The sequence below is a fragment of the Momordica charantia genome, assembly GCF_013281855.1.
Source record: "Momordica charantia cultivar OHB3-1 chromosome 9 unlocalized genomic scaffold, Mcharantia_2.0 BLBB01000009.1, whole genome shotgun sequence".
In the NCBI taxonomy this organism is placed as follows: domain Eukaryota; kingdom Viridiplantae; phylum Streptophyta; class Magnoliopsida; order Cucurbitales; family Cucurbitaceae; genus Momordica; species Momordica charantia.
The window spans coordinates 8193366-8209236 of record NW_028275167.1 but is presented as its reverse complement, the minus strand read 5'-3'; the positions used below and the strand labels follow the sequence as shown (position 1 = coordinate 8209236).

At 34.3% G+C, this 15871-nt stretch overlaps 1 protein-coding gene across 2 annotated transcripts; it reads left to right on the top strand.

Annotated features, from left to right (window-relative positions):
* Positions 1-5890: 5890 nt before the first annotated feature.
* On the top strand, positions 5891-15665 carry LOC111023478 (Serine/Threonine-kinase). Of its 2 annotated transcripts, XM_022300926.2 has the most exons (8): positions 5891-6189; positions 6266-6339; positions 9518-9598; positions 10462-10554; positions 11288-11407; positions 12579-12650; positions 13256-13333; positions 15251-15665. In XM_022300926.2, the coding sequence occupies exons 1-8, from the start codon at positions 6090-6092 to the stop codon at positions 15440-15442; spliced, it is 810 nt and encodes a 269-aa protein (XP_022156618.1). In that variant the 5' UTR covers positions 5891-6089; the 3' UTR covers positions 15443-15665. The 2 variants fall into 2 exon arrangements, with proteins under 2 accessions (XP_022156618.1, XP_087973056.1); XM_088116930.1 differs by lacking the exons at positions 5891-6189; positions 6266-6339 and adding an exon at positions 7271-7583.
* Positions 15666-15871: the final 206 nt, after the last annotated feature.

Below are 15871 nucleotides of genomic sequence, written 5' to 3'. Positions count from 1 at the left end.
GCATGATAGTCATTTGGCAACAACAAACGCCTAGAAAACGTAGATTTTAAAATGGTGAATTAAAAAACAATACTCTCCTTTTAAAGTGCCTATTCAGCCCAAAAATCCCTGGTATGAAAAGAGAAGAATAAGGGAGATGGTGGATATAAAAAACGGGAGGAGAAAAAGGGGAGGGATGAGAGAGAGGACGAAGAGAGAAAGATAAAAGGAGGGGCATGACGGTCATTTGGCAACAGCAGACGCCTCGAAAACATAGATTTTAAAAATGGTGATTAGAAAACAATACTCGCCTTTTAAAGTGACTATTCAGCCCAAAATACTTGATATAAGCCTAAGAACCATTTTCATTCAAAATACCGCCACTAAAATCAATAAAATTACATAACTAGGAATCTGAGATTAACAAAACTCTAAATTGCCAAAGCTAGCTAGTTCAACGATAATTGACTTAGATCTTCAACTAAGAAGAAGAAGGGAAATTGGACGGAATAGGCGTTCTCCCATACCTTTTATATTTTTTAATTACCATTTTCAAAACCCATTTTTTCTAAACGTTTGCTGACATCACCTAATTGCCAATTTACTTTCACTACCCCTCCACTTATACAATGGTGTCTCTCTCCGTCCTCTCTCTCATCTCTCCCTTTTATCCTCCCATTTTTTTTCTATACACCATCTTTTTTTTTCTTTTCTCGCTTGGGTGTTACAAAACACCTCTCATCATTTTTGTTTGGGTTATACATAATCTTCCATCTTATTATCTTTTTTCGCTTGAGTTTTACGAAAAAATACACCCCTTTCAAATCTTTCGAACTTCTATTTTTTTTTACTTCGATTTTACGAAAAAAAAACACCTATTTCAAATCTTCTATCGCTTCAGAAGCAATCCCACTCTCTCTCGCTCTCTCACTCTCGCTCTCTCTCTCGCTCTCGCTCTCTCCCACTCTCTCCCGCTCTGGCCATTGTTTTTTTTCTCTCATGTAATGATAGGGAAGATACCATGTGAATTAAATTTTAAATTTGAAATTCAATTATAATTAAAACTAGGAGAGATTAAATGAGATTTAAGGAGATTAGTAGAATTTTAAGGAAACAAATTTAGATTAAATTTTAAATTTAAATACCAAATGACTAAAATTAAGGAGATTGAGGAGAGATTGAGATTCTGTTTCTTTCAATTCCAATTTCCAAATTTTTAATTAAAAGAATCTTTAAATTTTCAAATTTTTAATTAAAACTATCTTTAATCTCTAATTATTTGTTAATTCATTTTAAATTTGAATTTAATTAAAGTGTTTCGAAATTTATTTGTTTAGTTATGATCGATTTAATTAGATTAGGATTTCATTTAAATTAACTAAATTTTTTTTTATTATTATTATTTAGATAACATTTTATCTCAACTTTCTCTCACTTGCTCAACTTTCTCTCTCGCTCAACTTTCTCTCTCTAGCTCAACTTTCTCCCTCTCTCTCGCTCAACTCTCTTTCTTTATCTCCTTCCCCATCACCATCCCCATGGTTAGGCCGAACTTTCTCCTTCCATGAGCTTCCTTCTTCGACAAACGACCTCCCTCGTCAATTTTGATGCACCCGTCGCTGGTAATTATTGAAGGTCACCAGTATATCATGGAGGCTGCTCGTTAAAAAGAAAAGAAAAAAAAGAGAGAAGGTCGAGAGATTTAGGATTTTTTTAGAATAAAGAAGAAGTGAGCGAGTAACGTAAGAAAATTTTAGAGAGAATGGGAGGAAAAATCTGTGACGGAAGAGAAAAAGAATGGATTAATGGAAAATGATAGAAGAAAAAATTAATGAAAAATGAGAGAAGAAAAAAAATATTATGAAAAAAGAAAGAGAGAGAATAAAAGAGAAATATAAAAAATGAGTGGAATTAGGAATGGAGTGATGTCATAAACATAGGATTTTGAGATGGGTGATTAAAAAGGGGTTTTTTTTTATTAATATAGTTAATAATAAAACTTATTTTAAAAATATTGTATTTTAATTAAAAATATTTAAAATACGGTATGTTTTGAAACTTTTTTTTTTTAAATATAGTTGTTTTAAAAAAGTGAAGCGTGGTCGACCATCCCACATGGTGGTCTCTTGAAGAGACGACCATGCAACGTGGCGCCACGTAAATTTCTTTTAAATTTGGGAGATGGTCAGAGACGACCATCTCATTTTTTTTTATTAATCGTGATCGTCTCTTAAAGAGACGACCACATTAATTTTTGTTATTATATTTTATTAATTTTTTTTATTTTTTTGAGTGAATAAGTGTTCAATAGCGTTTTCAAAACATACCTTATTTTTAATATTTTAATTAAAATACAAATGATTGGGTATATTTATTAATTTATTAGCTAAAAATTCACTTTAATCTCTAGTTATTATTAACTATATTAAAAAAAAATCCCCTCAAATATATTATTAACTATATTTTTAAAATAAGTTTTATTATTAATTGACTATAGTGTGTTTGGTGGATCTCGCGGCCCATCTAACAAGCTTATCGTAAGCATACCTATTAAGCTTGATAATGTAAGTTAACAACATTGACATAATGCAAGGATAGTAAACAACGCATTAAAAAATACCTGGTGTATTTTTCGTTTCTACTTAAAGAATCTCTTGTCTCCTCCCTCCGCTTCTCGAAATATTTTACGCATCGGTAGAATGTAAGTTCTACCAAGGCAATGATAGGTAACATCCGAGCTCCTTTCAGCACCCCATTAATGCATTTGGAAAGATTGGTTGTCGCCCACCCATATTTATATCCACCATCATGTGATAGGGTCCACTTCTCAATCCCAATGTTGCGGAAGAAATTCATACAAGAACTATTCAGTAATTTAATATTTTTCACCTCCTTGTTATACTTTCGAATTTGGAATTGTACCGAATCTTTCAACTCGTTACACTTGTATTTATGGTTGAAGTTGCTAGAAACATGTCGTAGACAGAATCTGTGATGCGATTTAGGTCCGGTCCAACCATTATCTGGATTATTAACCGCAGAGATAATACCACCATATCGATATGAAATTAAACATATCTCTTCATGCGTAACAACTTTTCTTAGGTTTTTTAAAAACCATCCCCAGGTCTGACTACTCTCTTCGTCTACAATGGCAAACACAAGAGGTAACAAATGTCCATTTGAATCGACTGATGATGCAATCAATAGCTTCTCCTTATACTTTCCGTAAAGGTGAGTACCATCTATTTGAAGCACGGGGCGAAACTTTTGAAAGGCTGCAATGCAATGATCGAATGACTAAAATACAGAATGAAGAATGTCATGACCCGGTTGTCCATAGTTCCTAATTTTCCATTCAACGATTGTTCCTGGATTAGTGTGTTCAGCATGTACATCCACTTTGACAAAAGTTGATATGACTCATCCCAGTTACCAAAAATACGAGCCAAAACTTTTGTTTTTCCTTCCCAGACCCTCCCATAAGGAACATGATATCCAAATTTTTCCTTGATCAGATCTTGAAGTGTCGCAATACTCGTAGAAGGATTAGCTCTCATTGCATCACAAAATTCTCTACTTATCATATTTGAATCCAATTGACAATGACTTTGATTAAATTATGAATATACGCAAGAATGTTCGTCCACGTACTTTGTAATCTCCCATAAGTTAATACTTTTCTTAAGAATCGCACGAAGTCGCTAATTGCATCCATCTTGCCACTTCTTACATCTAACTGCCCATATAGACGGTGTCGACTCTACAACTTCGTAAGGATGGTGACTCTTTACAGCAAAACGTTTAACGATATGTTGCATAGTTCTTTTATCATTACACATGAACCCCTTGTACAACATATCATTTTCAACTGTCACTGGTCGCAACATGGACTCGTGTTCTGCAATACTGTTAACACTGTCCATGTCAAATGTTTGAGAAGGGATCTCATGTTCACCCTTGAGTTCCAATTCATCAAACTCATCATCTGTCGCTGTCCTGAGTTCTATAAACCTATTATCAGCAGTTAAGTCTGTATCTTCATCTAAATTAGTCGTTGGAGGTACAACTAACTCAGGTTCGGGATCAAGACATTGACTATGGTCAAGACATTGGCTGGGTCCCTCGAGATCCAATGATTCAAGAGGGATATCATGTTCACCATCGAGGTCAAATGGGATATTCGTCATATTTCTAACATTCACATATAATTCCACTAATTGTGGACATGGCGGTGCAATAGAGAACATTAAATCCAATGCATTCTGGTTCTCTAATGGAATAGGAATATATTTAATGGAACCTGATGATGTTTGATTAGGGTGTCTATAAACAAGTTCTAATTTATTCCTCCCCATATCTAACTTCAGTGACACCCCAACCATTTGAACAAAATGTTCAAATTCAATACCACTGTACACAGTAAAAGCTCCACTTGACGGTCCATCGTAGTCAATTTCATTTACACTATCAACAGTACCTCTATTCATATACAGTACAATCGCCAAACATTTAGCTACCATTTCAATCCTAAATTGGAAAATGATATATTTAATTAAGGTACTAATTAAATTTAACTACACCAATCAAATAAATAACCTAAATTTATTAAACATTACCCACATGTATTAAATAAAAATGCAAATCAATAAAATAAATAAATTACATAAATATATACTATTTAAACAAATAAATAATATATTAATTAACAATTAAAAACAATTAAATCTAACTAAACTAAGTTTCATTCTAACACAAAATAAATATATGATTTTATAATTGCCTAAATTCATCCAATAAAGAAACGAATTAAAATATATGTACGAATTAAACAAATAAATTAGATACATTCACTAATTAAATATAGCACAAAATACAAATAAATAAATAAAATTGAATAATAATAATAAAAGAAAACAAAGAAAAAATATCTTTTATCCTTTGTAATTCCAGAAAGAAAGGAATGGAGTGGTCCCAAATCTAACAAAAAGAATAAATAAAATAGATTACAAAACAACAAACAAAAAAAACAAACCAACTAACAAGAGACGACCACGTTCAAAATCGTCAAAATTTAATAAACCATGCAACGTGGTGCCAGGCGCCACGTTGCATGGTTGGCGCCACGTTGAAGAGACGACCACGAGGGATAGAGACGACCATCCTTTGGTTTTTTAAAACAACCATATTTTTAAAAAAAGTTTCAAAAACTACCGTATTTCGAATATTTTTAATTAAATAACAATATTTTTAAAATAAGTTTAATATATAATAATATTAAAAAAACCCCGATTAAAAAGCATAAAATTTATTGAGAACGCTATTCCGTCCAATTTTCCGAGGAAGAGGCTGTAGTTCGATCCTTGTAAAGAAAACTCAAATATTGTGAAGGAGAAATTCGGGTGTTTTTTATTAATAATGTTAATAATAAAAGTTATTTTAAAAATATTGTATTTTAATTAAAAATGTTTAAAATATGGTATGTTTTGAAACTTTTTTTAAAAATATAGTAGTTTTAAAAAAGTGAAGGGTAGAGACGACCATCGGGCGCCACATAAATTTTTTTTAAAATTTGAATGTTGGTCGTCTCTTCAAGAGACGACCACCCGGTCAGTTTATTTCTAAAAAAAAAATATAATGTTTTATATTATATATTATTTAGTAGCTTTTACTTAAAAGATTCTTGAGTGGTGTAGTGGATGTACTGTCGCTCTATATCTCATCTGTCCTAGGTTCGAAATTTAAAAAAAAAATTAATGGTCGTCTCTTAAGAGACGACCAACTTTCCAGTTTTTTAAAACTACAATATTTTTAAAATAAGTTTCAAAATCTACGATATTTTTAATATTTTTAATTAAACAACTATATTTTAAAATAAGTTTCGTTTACAAGAATATTAAAAAACGAGAAATTCGTTGGGAGTAGACGCAGCAGTGGCTTTGCGGTCAGAGCGAGAGCCAATTCCGAATTTTGGCTAACCGGAATCGGCCATAACCATATGATAAACAAGCTTCCGAGTCCACAAAACTCGGAAAAAGAGGATTCCTTCCACCATTTCAATTGAGGCGGAACAAACAATCTGCTGCGTGGCCGGTTTCCCTCCCGCAGCGATGAGTAATATTTCAGAATCATCTAAAGCAAGGAAACGCCGACGAGAGGCCGAAATCGAAGTGGACGGCGAGGAAAATGACAGTGAAACTATCTCCCTAGGTACCGTCCGACCATTTTCTATGATTTTATTGGCCTAATTGATTAATAAAAGATGTCATGTTTACTTTGAATGCAGAGGACTGTCTTACATTCAGCGATACTTTGGCGGCGCTTCGCATGATGCGAGCTCAGTTTCCCCACATTGATAAGGTTCTGGTTCTTTAATCTACTTCTATTTGTGTACCCACATTTAGGTTTCTTAATTTTAGACGAGTATGACGATGAGAGTCAAAGTATATGTACGTGAGGATGTTCAACTTATTCAAAGGACTAATTCATAATTATATTTAGTGGGTCATTTACTGCCAGAGAATTCGATGTATCGGAGATGAGTGACACGGGTATGTTCCATGGCCATGGAGGTTTCCAGTTGCGGAGGAATTTTATGTGGGAAATTCTTTCGGTTTTTCTATGGACCTACTGGACAGAGAGAACAAAGGATTTTCTGTGGATTGTGGTGCTTGTTAGGATTATGGAGTTTAATCATCAAACAAACTCAATTCAAGTCCAAGTGGAAGAAACATGAACTTGCATAGATGAAACATGAAAGTTTTGAAGGTCATAAGTCTTACACAGTGTGTATTTCAATAGGCTTGTTGATGTTTCTTTAACAGATACAGAGAAATCTAGCAGTCAGAGGACAGTTAGATTCTAAGCCATTGGTCTAAGTGGAAGAACCATTGTGAAAATATGGAAGTAGTCCGATATAGCCTTAGTTGTTAGACGTGTTACAAGATTGATGTAGTTGCGTAATGACAAGTTTGCATTTTGAATCCAGACCTCACAATCCAGGCGTAATATTGTGAATGGTTTGAGTTAAACAATGTAGTGTAGGTGTCCGAGAGTGAGTCAACTTTGGCTACATGCTTGAGCACAAAAATCAAATATCTGACACAAATTTCATTTTCCAGAGGTCGCAATGGGCAGACAAAGGGAATGCTGATACATCCTGCTCTCTAGCTGGAACAAGTATTGATGGGTATATTTTCATGCTTGGAAGATAAGCCCATAGTAAGGGTCAAGTTGTGGGAGTTGTTGATGCAGCAGGAGTTGAAAATTGCTGATTAGTCCCTAGGTGAGAGACCGTTAAGATTTTGGTGCTTGATCATCAATTAAACTTGGTCTCAGCTCTATTTAAAGCCTAGTTGAAGACCACGCGAAAGGCATCTCTGAAGACGCATGAGCATAGATGTGCAAGTGCAACATGGCATGGTTGAAGATGCATGTCCTTCGGTGCGAGCTAGTGAAGACTCCTTTGTATGGCTGGAAGACATTGCGTTGTAGTGTAATGAGACCATGTGCTGTGTCACTAACATGACAACCACCCTATAATCAATTTATTTTCAAATCAGTTTTGGGAACAACCTATGGGAAATTACACACATTGGGGAAGGGTGAGTTGTTTGCAATTTGCAAGAGCTCTGGGACTTTAGTGGGAGATAGTAGAGAGAAAAATCCTTTGAGTAACTTCTACAAAGATGAAATATATTCTTGCAATAGTGCTGAGTGTTCTCTATTCTTCTTCTTATTGCAATCTTCATCTTCATGATCAAACCTATAGGGTTGTAGAAGGCAGAATATAACTCAGTTAATGGTGAGGTGACCATGTATAAATCTTTGGTGCAATTTTTTTCTCTTTGTTTCTCTGCTGTTGTTATTTTTATTTTTATTTTTTTATGTTTATAATTGTTATTATTATTGCTCATGTGAAGTGTGTATACTTAATTCTCAAATGGGGCATAAGATGTTTGATGTATAGTGCTTCTTAGAATCTTCTAGAATGTGTTTGGTTCCATTTATTTGTGGACATCCTTTCAAGAAGGCAAGGGTTCTGGGAGATTGTGATGTTATATATGACATTCAGGTGTGCAAGGAAGATAGCTTTAGATTGTTTCAGGATAGGCCTGGGAGAGATCATCAAATTCAGGCTTCTTTATGGAGCTCTTATTTTTCACCACCTTAAGGAACGAGGTTGCATTCGGTGGCCTTTGTTTTTGGGGTCTTGGGGAAATCCTCCCTCTATTTCTTTGGAATGACGGATAGGGGAGCGCAGGATGCTACTGCTCTGCTTGCTTTGTTAGGAGATGTTCTTCTCATGTAGGGGAGGAAAGACTAGGTCTTGGGCCACCCGTCTTTGGGCTTCACTTGTAGTTCCTTTTTTCAGCTTCAAAATGCCCCCTTGCTTCCCCTTAACACCTCGATTTTTCACCCTTCTGGAAGGTACAAATTCCGAAGAAGGTTAAGTTCTTTGTCTGGCAAGTTCTACATAGAAAAGTTAATACCTTGGATTGTATCCAAGGACATTCTTCCTTGTTGAGGCCTCAGTGGTGTGTACTTTGCAAAAATGCTTCTAAGGACCTTAATCATATTCTGTGGAATTGTCAATTTGCTAAGCTTATTTGGAATCGGTTTCTAGAGGTTTTTGGGGTTTCTTGGGTAGGTAATAGATATTGTAGGGCTTCGTTGGAGGATGTGCTGTTTTTTCCGCCTCTTCGGGATAAAGGGCTTTTCTTATGGCAGACTTGTTTTTGCCATCTTGTAAGGTGTTTGGCTGGAAAGCAATAATAGAATTTTTAAGGAAGTTGAGAGGTTTTGTGAGGAGGTTTGGGAAACGGTTAGATTTATTATCTCTCTTCGAGTCTCAGGGTCTAAGGCTTTTTGTAATTATTAGTTAGGTGTCATTCTTTTGGATTGGGGTTTGTTTAGGTGGATCTCCTTTTGTCGGACTTGTTTTATGTATGCTTTTTGTATATCCTTTCATTTTCTCTCAATGAAAGGTTGGTTTCTCATAAAAAAAAAGTGGTAAATAGCCGTCTCTCTTTCACATTTTGAAAGAAACTTTGAAGGTAAGTTTGAATGGTTGGATAATGCATTGTTTTGAATGAAAATTTGAAGGTTGAGCAAAGTTGTAAAAGAAGGTTCCGTACCATGTGTTAGCTACCATACTTGTAACGTTCTTTACGACTTATTCCTTTGAGCTCATTTTACATCTTTTCTATACTAATGAACTCTCCTCTCATGTAACCACCCAAGGATAAAAATTGAAAATGTAATCATATATGGCCACAGTAATTTGCATGTTTTATCTGTAACGTATAAGAAAGAAAAGTTAATTTCATTGTGCAGCACATACTGTAAGTCACTAGTTATTTATTAGTCCGCCCTCACAAATTAGATTGGTGCCTTCTCTTCTGCCTTGCTTTTGCGTTCTATGAAGCTTTTACACCTTAGTTTGCCTTTTGTTGTAAAAGATGCCGATCCTACTCAAGCTCATAGATTATAAATTGCTCATTACTCTCAGTGTTCATTTACTTTTCCTTGTTTTCAGGTTTCAGTTCAGCCATTTATTTTGCAGTCGCAGCTGTATAGTAGTTTGAAAGACAGAACAGAAGTAGATAGGGAATTGGAGGTCTGTACTGTTTTCCTTCTCTCTTGCTCCATAATTTCTAGGTTTTCAAGTTCTTCTCCAAAAATTTTGCAAGGCTGTAAGGGGAAGATTAGTTTTCAGTGTATGTGACTTTTGAGGCAATATTTGAGCAACACACTTTACAAAGTCAACTATTAATCATATGGAATTACACATCAGAAAATATGAGTTTCCTAGGAATTAGATCTAAAATAAAGAGAAAACAAAATACTTATCCTGTACAAGTTATGCATTTTGATAAAATATTAGTCTCCTACGGACTTTTGCAAAGCTTGAAGTTTATTTTTTAAGGAGCTGATTTCTTCCCACTAGCATAATGCTGCATTGTTTAGACGCAAACATCATGTAGTTTTAAGGTGCAATATCCTTGAGAATGTGATTTTTAATTTTTCTGGAGAAATTTTGCGTTATTTATTTATTTTTCAATTATGATCTTTTACATTTGAGTTTTAGAGTTTCCAGAAGCCTCATTAGTGAACAAAATCTGGCATCTAAAAGTTTTCAGCTGTATCTTGCTTGCTTTAGGGTTTTGGCACTTCGATAAGATCTTTTTTGCATGTCTGCCGAAGGAATGAAAGAAGTAGCTAAAGGTTTAAGTTAGTTAATTAGTAACTCATTTCTAATCATTGGAAAACAAAGTAACGCAAGTTTGTGCTAAAGATGCGAACATATTAGAGCAAATTGTCTCATTAAATTGTGATCTTGACTGATTATATTGCTGTCTAGGATTGCTTTCTCAAATATTATTCTCTTTTTTTTATTTTCTTACCTCAATTTTATCATTTTTTAAAAAATTTCAAATTTGGTTTATGGTGGTCTTTGTTCATAGCTTGTCTTTTATGCAGTGTTTAAAACGAGAAAAAGTAGTGCGCGTTTTCAAACTAAATACTGGGCAAGATGATCATGCAATAATGTTTCTGGATGACTATCTGAAGCAGGTTGGTTTTATTTAATGTTTAGTGACATATGTGATTATTTAAGGTTTTGTTATCATAACCCAAAACCTGGTATTTCTCCATGGACATCTTCTTTACTTGTAATTTTTATGTGGAAATTTAAGGGGTTGATTGGCCCTTGGGGTTTCCTTGGTTTTGGTCCAAATGTTGCAGCCTTCTCGCTTTCCTCAATCGTTGAATGCCAGTTTGCTCAGTGAAAGCTTTCTGTTGGGAACAATTGTTGAAAAAGTAATTGTAGAATTTCTTAACGAAAGATTACAGTTAAGGACTAATTGGATTTGTCATGTCTAAAATGTCCTGCAATTATTCTTCTTCTTCTTGTTTTTTTTTTTCCTTGATAAGAAACTACGCCTTAATTGAGAAAAATGAAAAGAGATACAAAAAGAACAAGAAGGCCCTACAAAAAGACAGCCCCGATAATTATTCTTCTTTGTGATAATTGTCAATTGGAGTTCCTTCTCTAATTGCCTTTGGATGAGGATGCAGGATGGATATATTAACTTCCCCTTCAGGTTTTGTACTTTCCACATTCTTTTGATAAAATATTTTTTATCCATTAGGTATTTGATGGATTAGTCCCTTATTTTATTTTATTTCTATGACTCAGCATGTGGATTTATTTTGTATTCAACGTGGCATTTATTACTGTCATGGTTGTCAAGTTGTCTTTATTTTTCTCGTTTTTTTTTCTTTTCCCTTCTATATTTATTTACAGATAGACCATGTGATATCAAGATTCGAAGAAAGGATGCAATGCGGCATTGAAGTTTTTCAGTGGTTTAAGACACATGTTATCGATTGCAAATTGGAACCTAGTATTGGACATCAGGAGCTTGTGAGTAAATGTATACTTCCTATGGACTCTTTATACTCTTTTGGCTGTTTCTAGAGCTTGTTTCAGAATGGAAATCAAATTAATGCTGGTTGATGATGATTTACTAAGTTAAGCACCATAAATTCTTGACTTGATATGGACAGGCTGACATGTCATTGCTATAACATTAAGGCATGGACACTTGAAAGGACATGCAATATACCTTCATTTATTTTAGTTACGTGTGTAAGGATTTGGAGCTACAGAGTTATGACAATTAGAGACAAAAATGTGGAGTTCATATACTGAACTATGCTGTACAGGCCAGCTTCCCATAACCGTATGGAGGAGTTTAATGGATGGAGCTTCGAGACTGCTTGGGTCTCTGCAGCAGTAGTGGGGCTTTGATGGAGATTACAATATTATTTGTTGGGTGTAGAATGAAAAGTTTAGTAGGACAGCAGAACCAGAAGTATAAAGGTGTTGGGTTACTTCATTGAGTACTGTAGTTTGGTTGATATCCTTGATTCCCTATGAGGAATGGTTTTCTTTACCTTCAATTTGAGAGAACTCTTTGTCAATATCAACATTGATCAGTTCTTTATTACTAATGATTGGATGACTTCTTTCTCAGAGGCTGGCATAACTCGATGACCCCAAGCCATTTGTAGCTAACATAAATAATCAAATTTCACCTAATGATAACTCTCGCGCTCTCCCCCATGGCGATTCTGTCTTCTGTTGAGCTGTCTTCCTAAATTCTTCCTCATTTCCTCCATTTAGTTATTTTTTTTAATCATTCTGGAAGTTGTCTTCCAGGAATTTTTTTCACTTATCAAGCTTATCTGGTTCAGAAAGACTACCTAGAAAGTTAAATTTTCCTATAGTCCTTACCTCACTAGAGCTTAAATATGCAAGATAAGATTAGAAAGCCATCACCTTTGCGTATCTCCTCAAATGTGACTCCATAAGAAAAATGAGGAAACAATGAATCGTTTGTATATCCATTGTGATTTTTCTTTGAAAGGCAGACATTTTCTTCTATTCTTCTACTTCTAAGAAAGGGTAACTTCATTTTCATTCTGCAGAGCAATGTGCTTGACCTGTAAATCCTGTTAAATTGTTTGAACTCAAGGGCTCAAAATATTACATGGCTAGAAAGGAAACTTAACTGGATATTTTCTTGCTGCAGTGCACTCTCTTATCTCTTGGGGGAAAGGTAAAAGATGAAGATATCTCCCTCTTGATGAACGCTGGACTCTTAGTAAGTAATCTTGAGATTCTCATCAACGCTTCTGGTTATTTCAAATTTCCACCATCTCAATTTCCAAATTACTTTCTTTGTGATAACTGCCATTAATTTGGAAAACAGCAGGCGTAGTTTTAGAATTGAGATAACAGGTCATTTAGGTACCATTGGATGACTATTTTGTTTTTACCATTGGATGACTATTTTGTTTTTAGTTTTCTGTTTTTAAAAATTATGCTTGTTCTTGTACAATTTCATTTGTAAATTTTTCATCTCTTTGAAAACATATTTGAATTTTTAGCCAATTTAAAAAATAAAAACAAGGGTTTGATACTCCTTTTTTTTTTTTTTTTTTTTTTAGTTTTCAAAACTTTACCTAGATTTTGAAAATGTGGTGATAACTACCACAGGAGTTCTTTGTTTTTAAGGACTCTTTTAAGAATTAGAGTTCCTTTCCATTTGTGGTTTTGTTATGGCCATTTGTACATAGATCCAACTGGTCTCTTTTCAATTGCTAAAAGAGAATATTTAATGAAAGGTCATCGCTTTATTCTTCCAAGTATTTTTCAAAAATGTTAGATGAGTTTGGTTATGATATACACATATGTTGTCCTTTTCAGAATCGCCAACTTATTGATCCAAACATGTATTGGTTTGCAATTCCAAGTATTGGTTCAGTATTGAAAGGCATCTCTCAGGTATCAGAGAATTTATTATTTTTAAACAAGATACAAACTTATTGATAAAATAAAAAGAAACAACAAATGTTCAAAGGAAATAAACCTCTGAAAGGAGTGAAAAACCGAAAAGAAAAGAAAATACAAAGCTTTGGAAAGATTGCATATCTTTCAAACCCAAGGCCTTAAAAAACATATAAAGAAGCGCATGCGTCCTTAAAAAACATATAAAGAAGCGCATGCGTCCAAATATGAAACGATGAATCAACAAAGATGAGAAGAAAGTCCTCCCAAGTCTTGTTCAAATATGAAACGATGAATCAAAAAAGATGAGAAGAAAGTCCTCCCAAGTCTTGCTCTAGAAATAGACGCCAAAAATAATTGACCTCCCCATAAAAACCGCTTGCTATTATAACCAATAAGCTACCAAAAGCAACCACTTGCTAGACATTCAAACATATGTAGAGCTGTAAAGAAGAGAAAGATCTTCAATAACGTCTAAAAAGTCAATTTCAGCTTCTTTTCTTTTAGAGTGGAAGAATGACGTAAAGAAAGAAGAAACAACCTAAAACCACTCAATCTTCGTAATGATCCAAATAAGAATCAATGCTACTAATGCTGACTTCCTAATCCTCACTAAAATTTGATAACTCATCTGCTAAAGCCCCTTTGATAATGCCATCATTTTTTAAATTAATAAAACCTTGATAGAGATGAATATCCCTAACATTTCTCCAAAGCCTCTTATAGTGAACCTTTAAAAAGACGAGCTATTTGTTTGACAAGTTCTTTCAATTTTCAAACGAATGAAAGGTCTTTCTCTTCAGACAAAGCCTCTTAAAATAATTGAGGGAAGCTAGCATTAATGTCGGGCTTAAAAAGTCTTCACTCCGAACAAAGAGTTTGGTTATGCAATCTGATAAGTTGGCAGAGGGGTTAGTTTTTAATTTCGAGCAGTTGCATAAGGAAAAATATTGAGTTTTCCTTTGAAAAGTTGGCGATTGATTGTAACTCAAATGAAAAGCAGATGATTGAGGCAAACGGAGAGATCTTGTTTGAAAAGTTAAAAGTTTGCAAGTGCATTAAATGAGCAAAAATTGACAGCTACCCGTGTTAACGAGTTGCCTTTGGAAGTGAGAAATTTTCTAGAGGACTGCAGGCCTATTAATGTGTAAATGTTTTGCATGACTCCCTCGTAATTAATCAGATTAATCAAATGAATAGAAAATGTTCAAAAATAAAAACTCCCGAGGGAGATGAGAGAGAAAGACAAGACGAGATAAAACTAAGGGGAGTTATAAATGCCTCTCAATTCTTACAAATCAACTAGGAGTATAATTAGAGAATAAGTCTTAGAGGGACACCAATGGGATGCTTTGAACTTAGTTAAACTGAAGCAATCCAAAGGGGACTTGCTTATGCCTTAAAAAATCATTTTATTCCTTTCAAACCATAGTTCCGAAAGAATAGCTTCGATGCCATTGACCCATGAAAGCCAAACTTGAGGGCTTAGCTGCGGCCCGCACAGAAGCTGGTGGATATTTCTTGGAACGTCAGCATCAAAAGTCCAAGAGATGTGAACGGACTTTCTATTCTTAATAGGTCCGTGAATTTTACAAAATGATGAATGTAACAAGGACCTATTAGACACTCTTGAACTTTAGACAATAACCTATTATTAAAAGTTGAGTTACTAAACTTGCAATTTAACTTGATTAAATAGTTTGTAAGAACTTCTATTGTTTTTGAAATGTGACTAACGATTCAAATGAGTTTTAAGGATCGGTGAAAAATACATCCAAGAAACTATGAGAAAGCACGTACAACTTCTAATGGCAGAAAATTAAAATAAAACAGTTATCATACACGGCCTAAAATTCCATGAGAATACTGAGTTACTGATGTGTGTATTGTTTTGTTTTCTTTTTGTTAATTCAGGGTAGAAAGGAACTCATTTCTTTGCTGAGACGTAGCAGATATAAAGAAATGATGATGAGTTCTCTGCAGAAGAAGCGCCTTCGTTTTTCTTCACTCGATATGAGATTTCATATTCGAGATTTGATTGGCTCTGGTAACCTCCGAACTGTGCAATCTCCTACAGGCTTACTTGTTCAGTTATCAAAACATTAAAGCCATTCTGTTTGTTATCATCTCCTCTTGTTTATTATCTCGTGGAAACTCGAAAGTTGGGTTGCTAACACTGGAGTACTTTTTGCATATAATCGAATTTAGGAAAATGTTACTTTTTACCCCTGTACTTAGTCAGTCAATTTTAACCTTAAACTGCCAGTTTTGTCCATTTAAACTTTACACCTGAATAAATAGAGTTCGATTGAGACCCTCGATTAGACAAGTTTCTCTCTCTCGGTTAAAAAACACATTTGGTCCCTGTACTTTTACTAAAGTAACAATTTAGTTTCCAAACTTTAGTTTGTAACGATTTAGTCCCTGTACTTTCATTAAAGTAACAATTTAGTCTCTAAGTTTCTTTAAGATTTGTGATTAGTTATAGGTCTTCTTATAGTTGATTTTTTTTCTTTTTTTGTGGGGTTGATTATT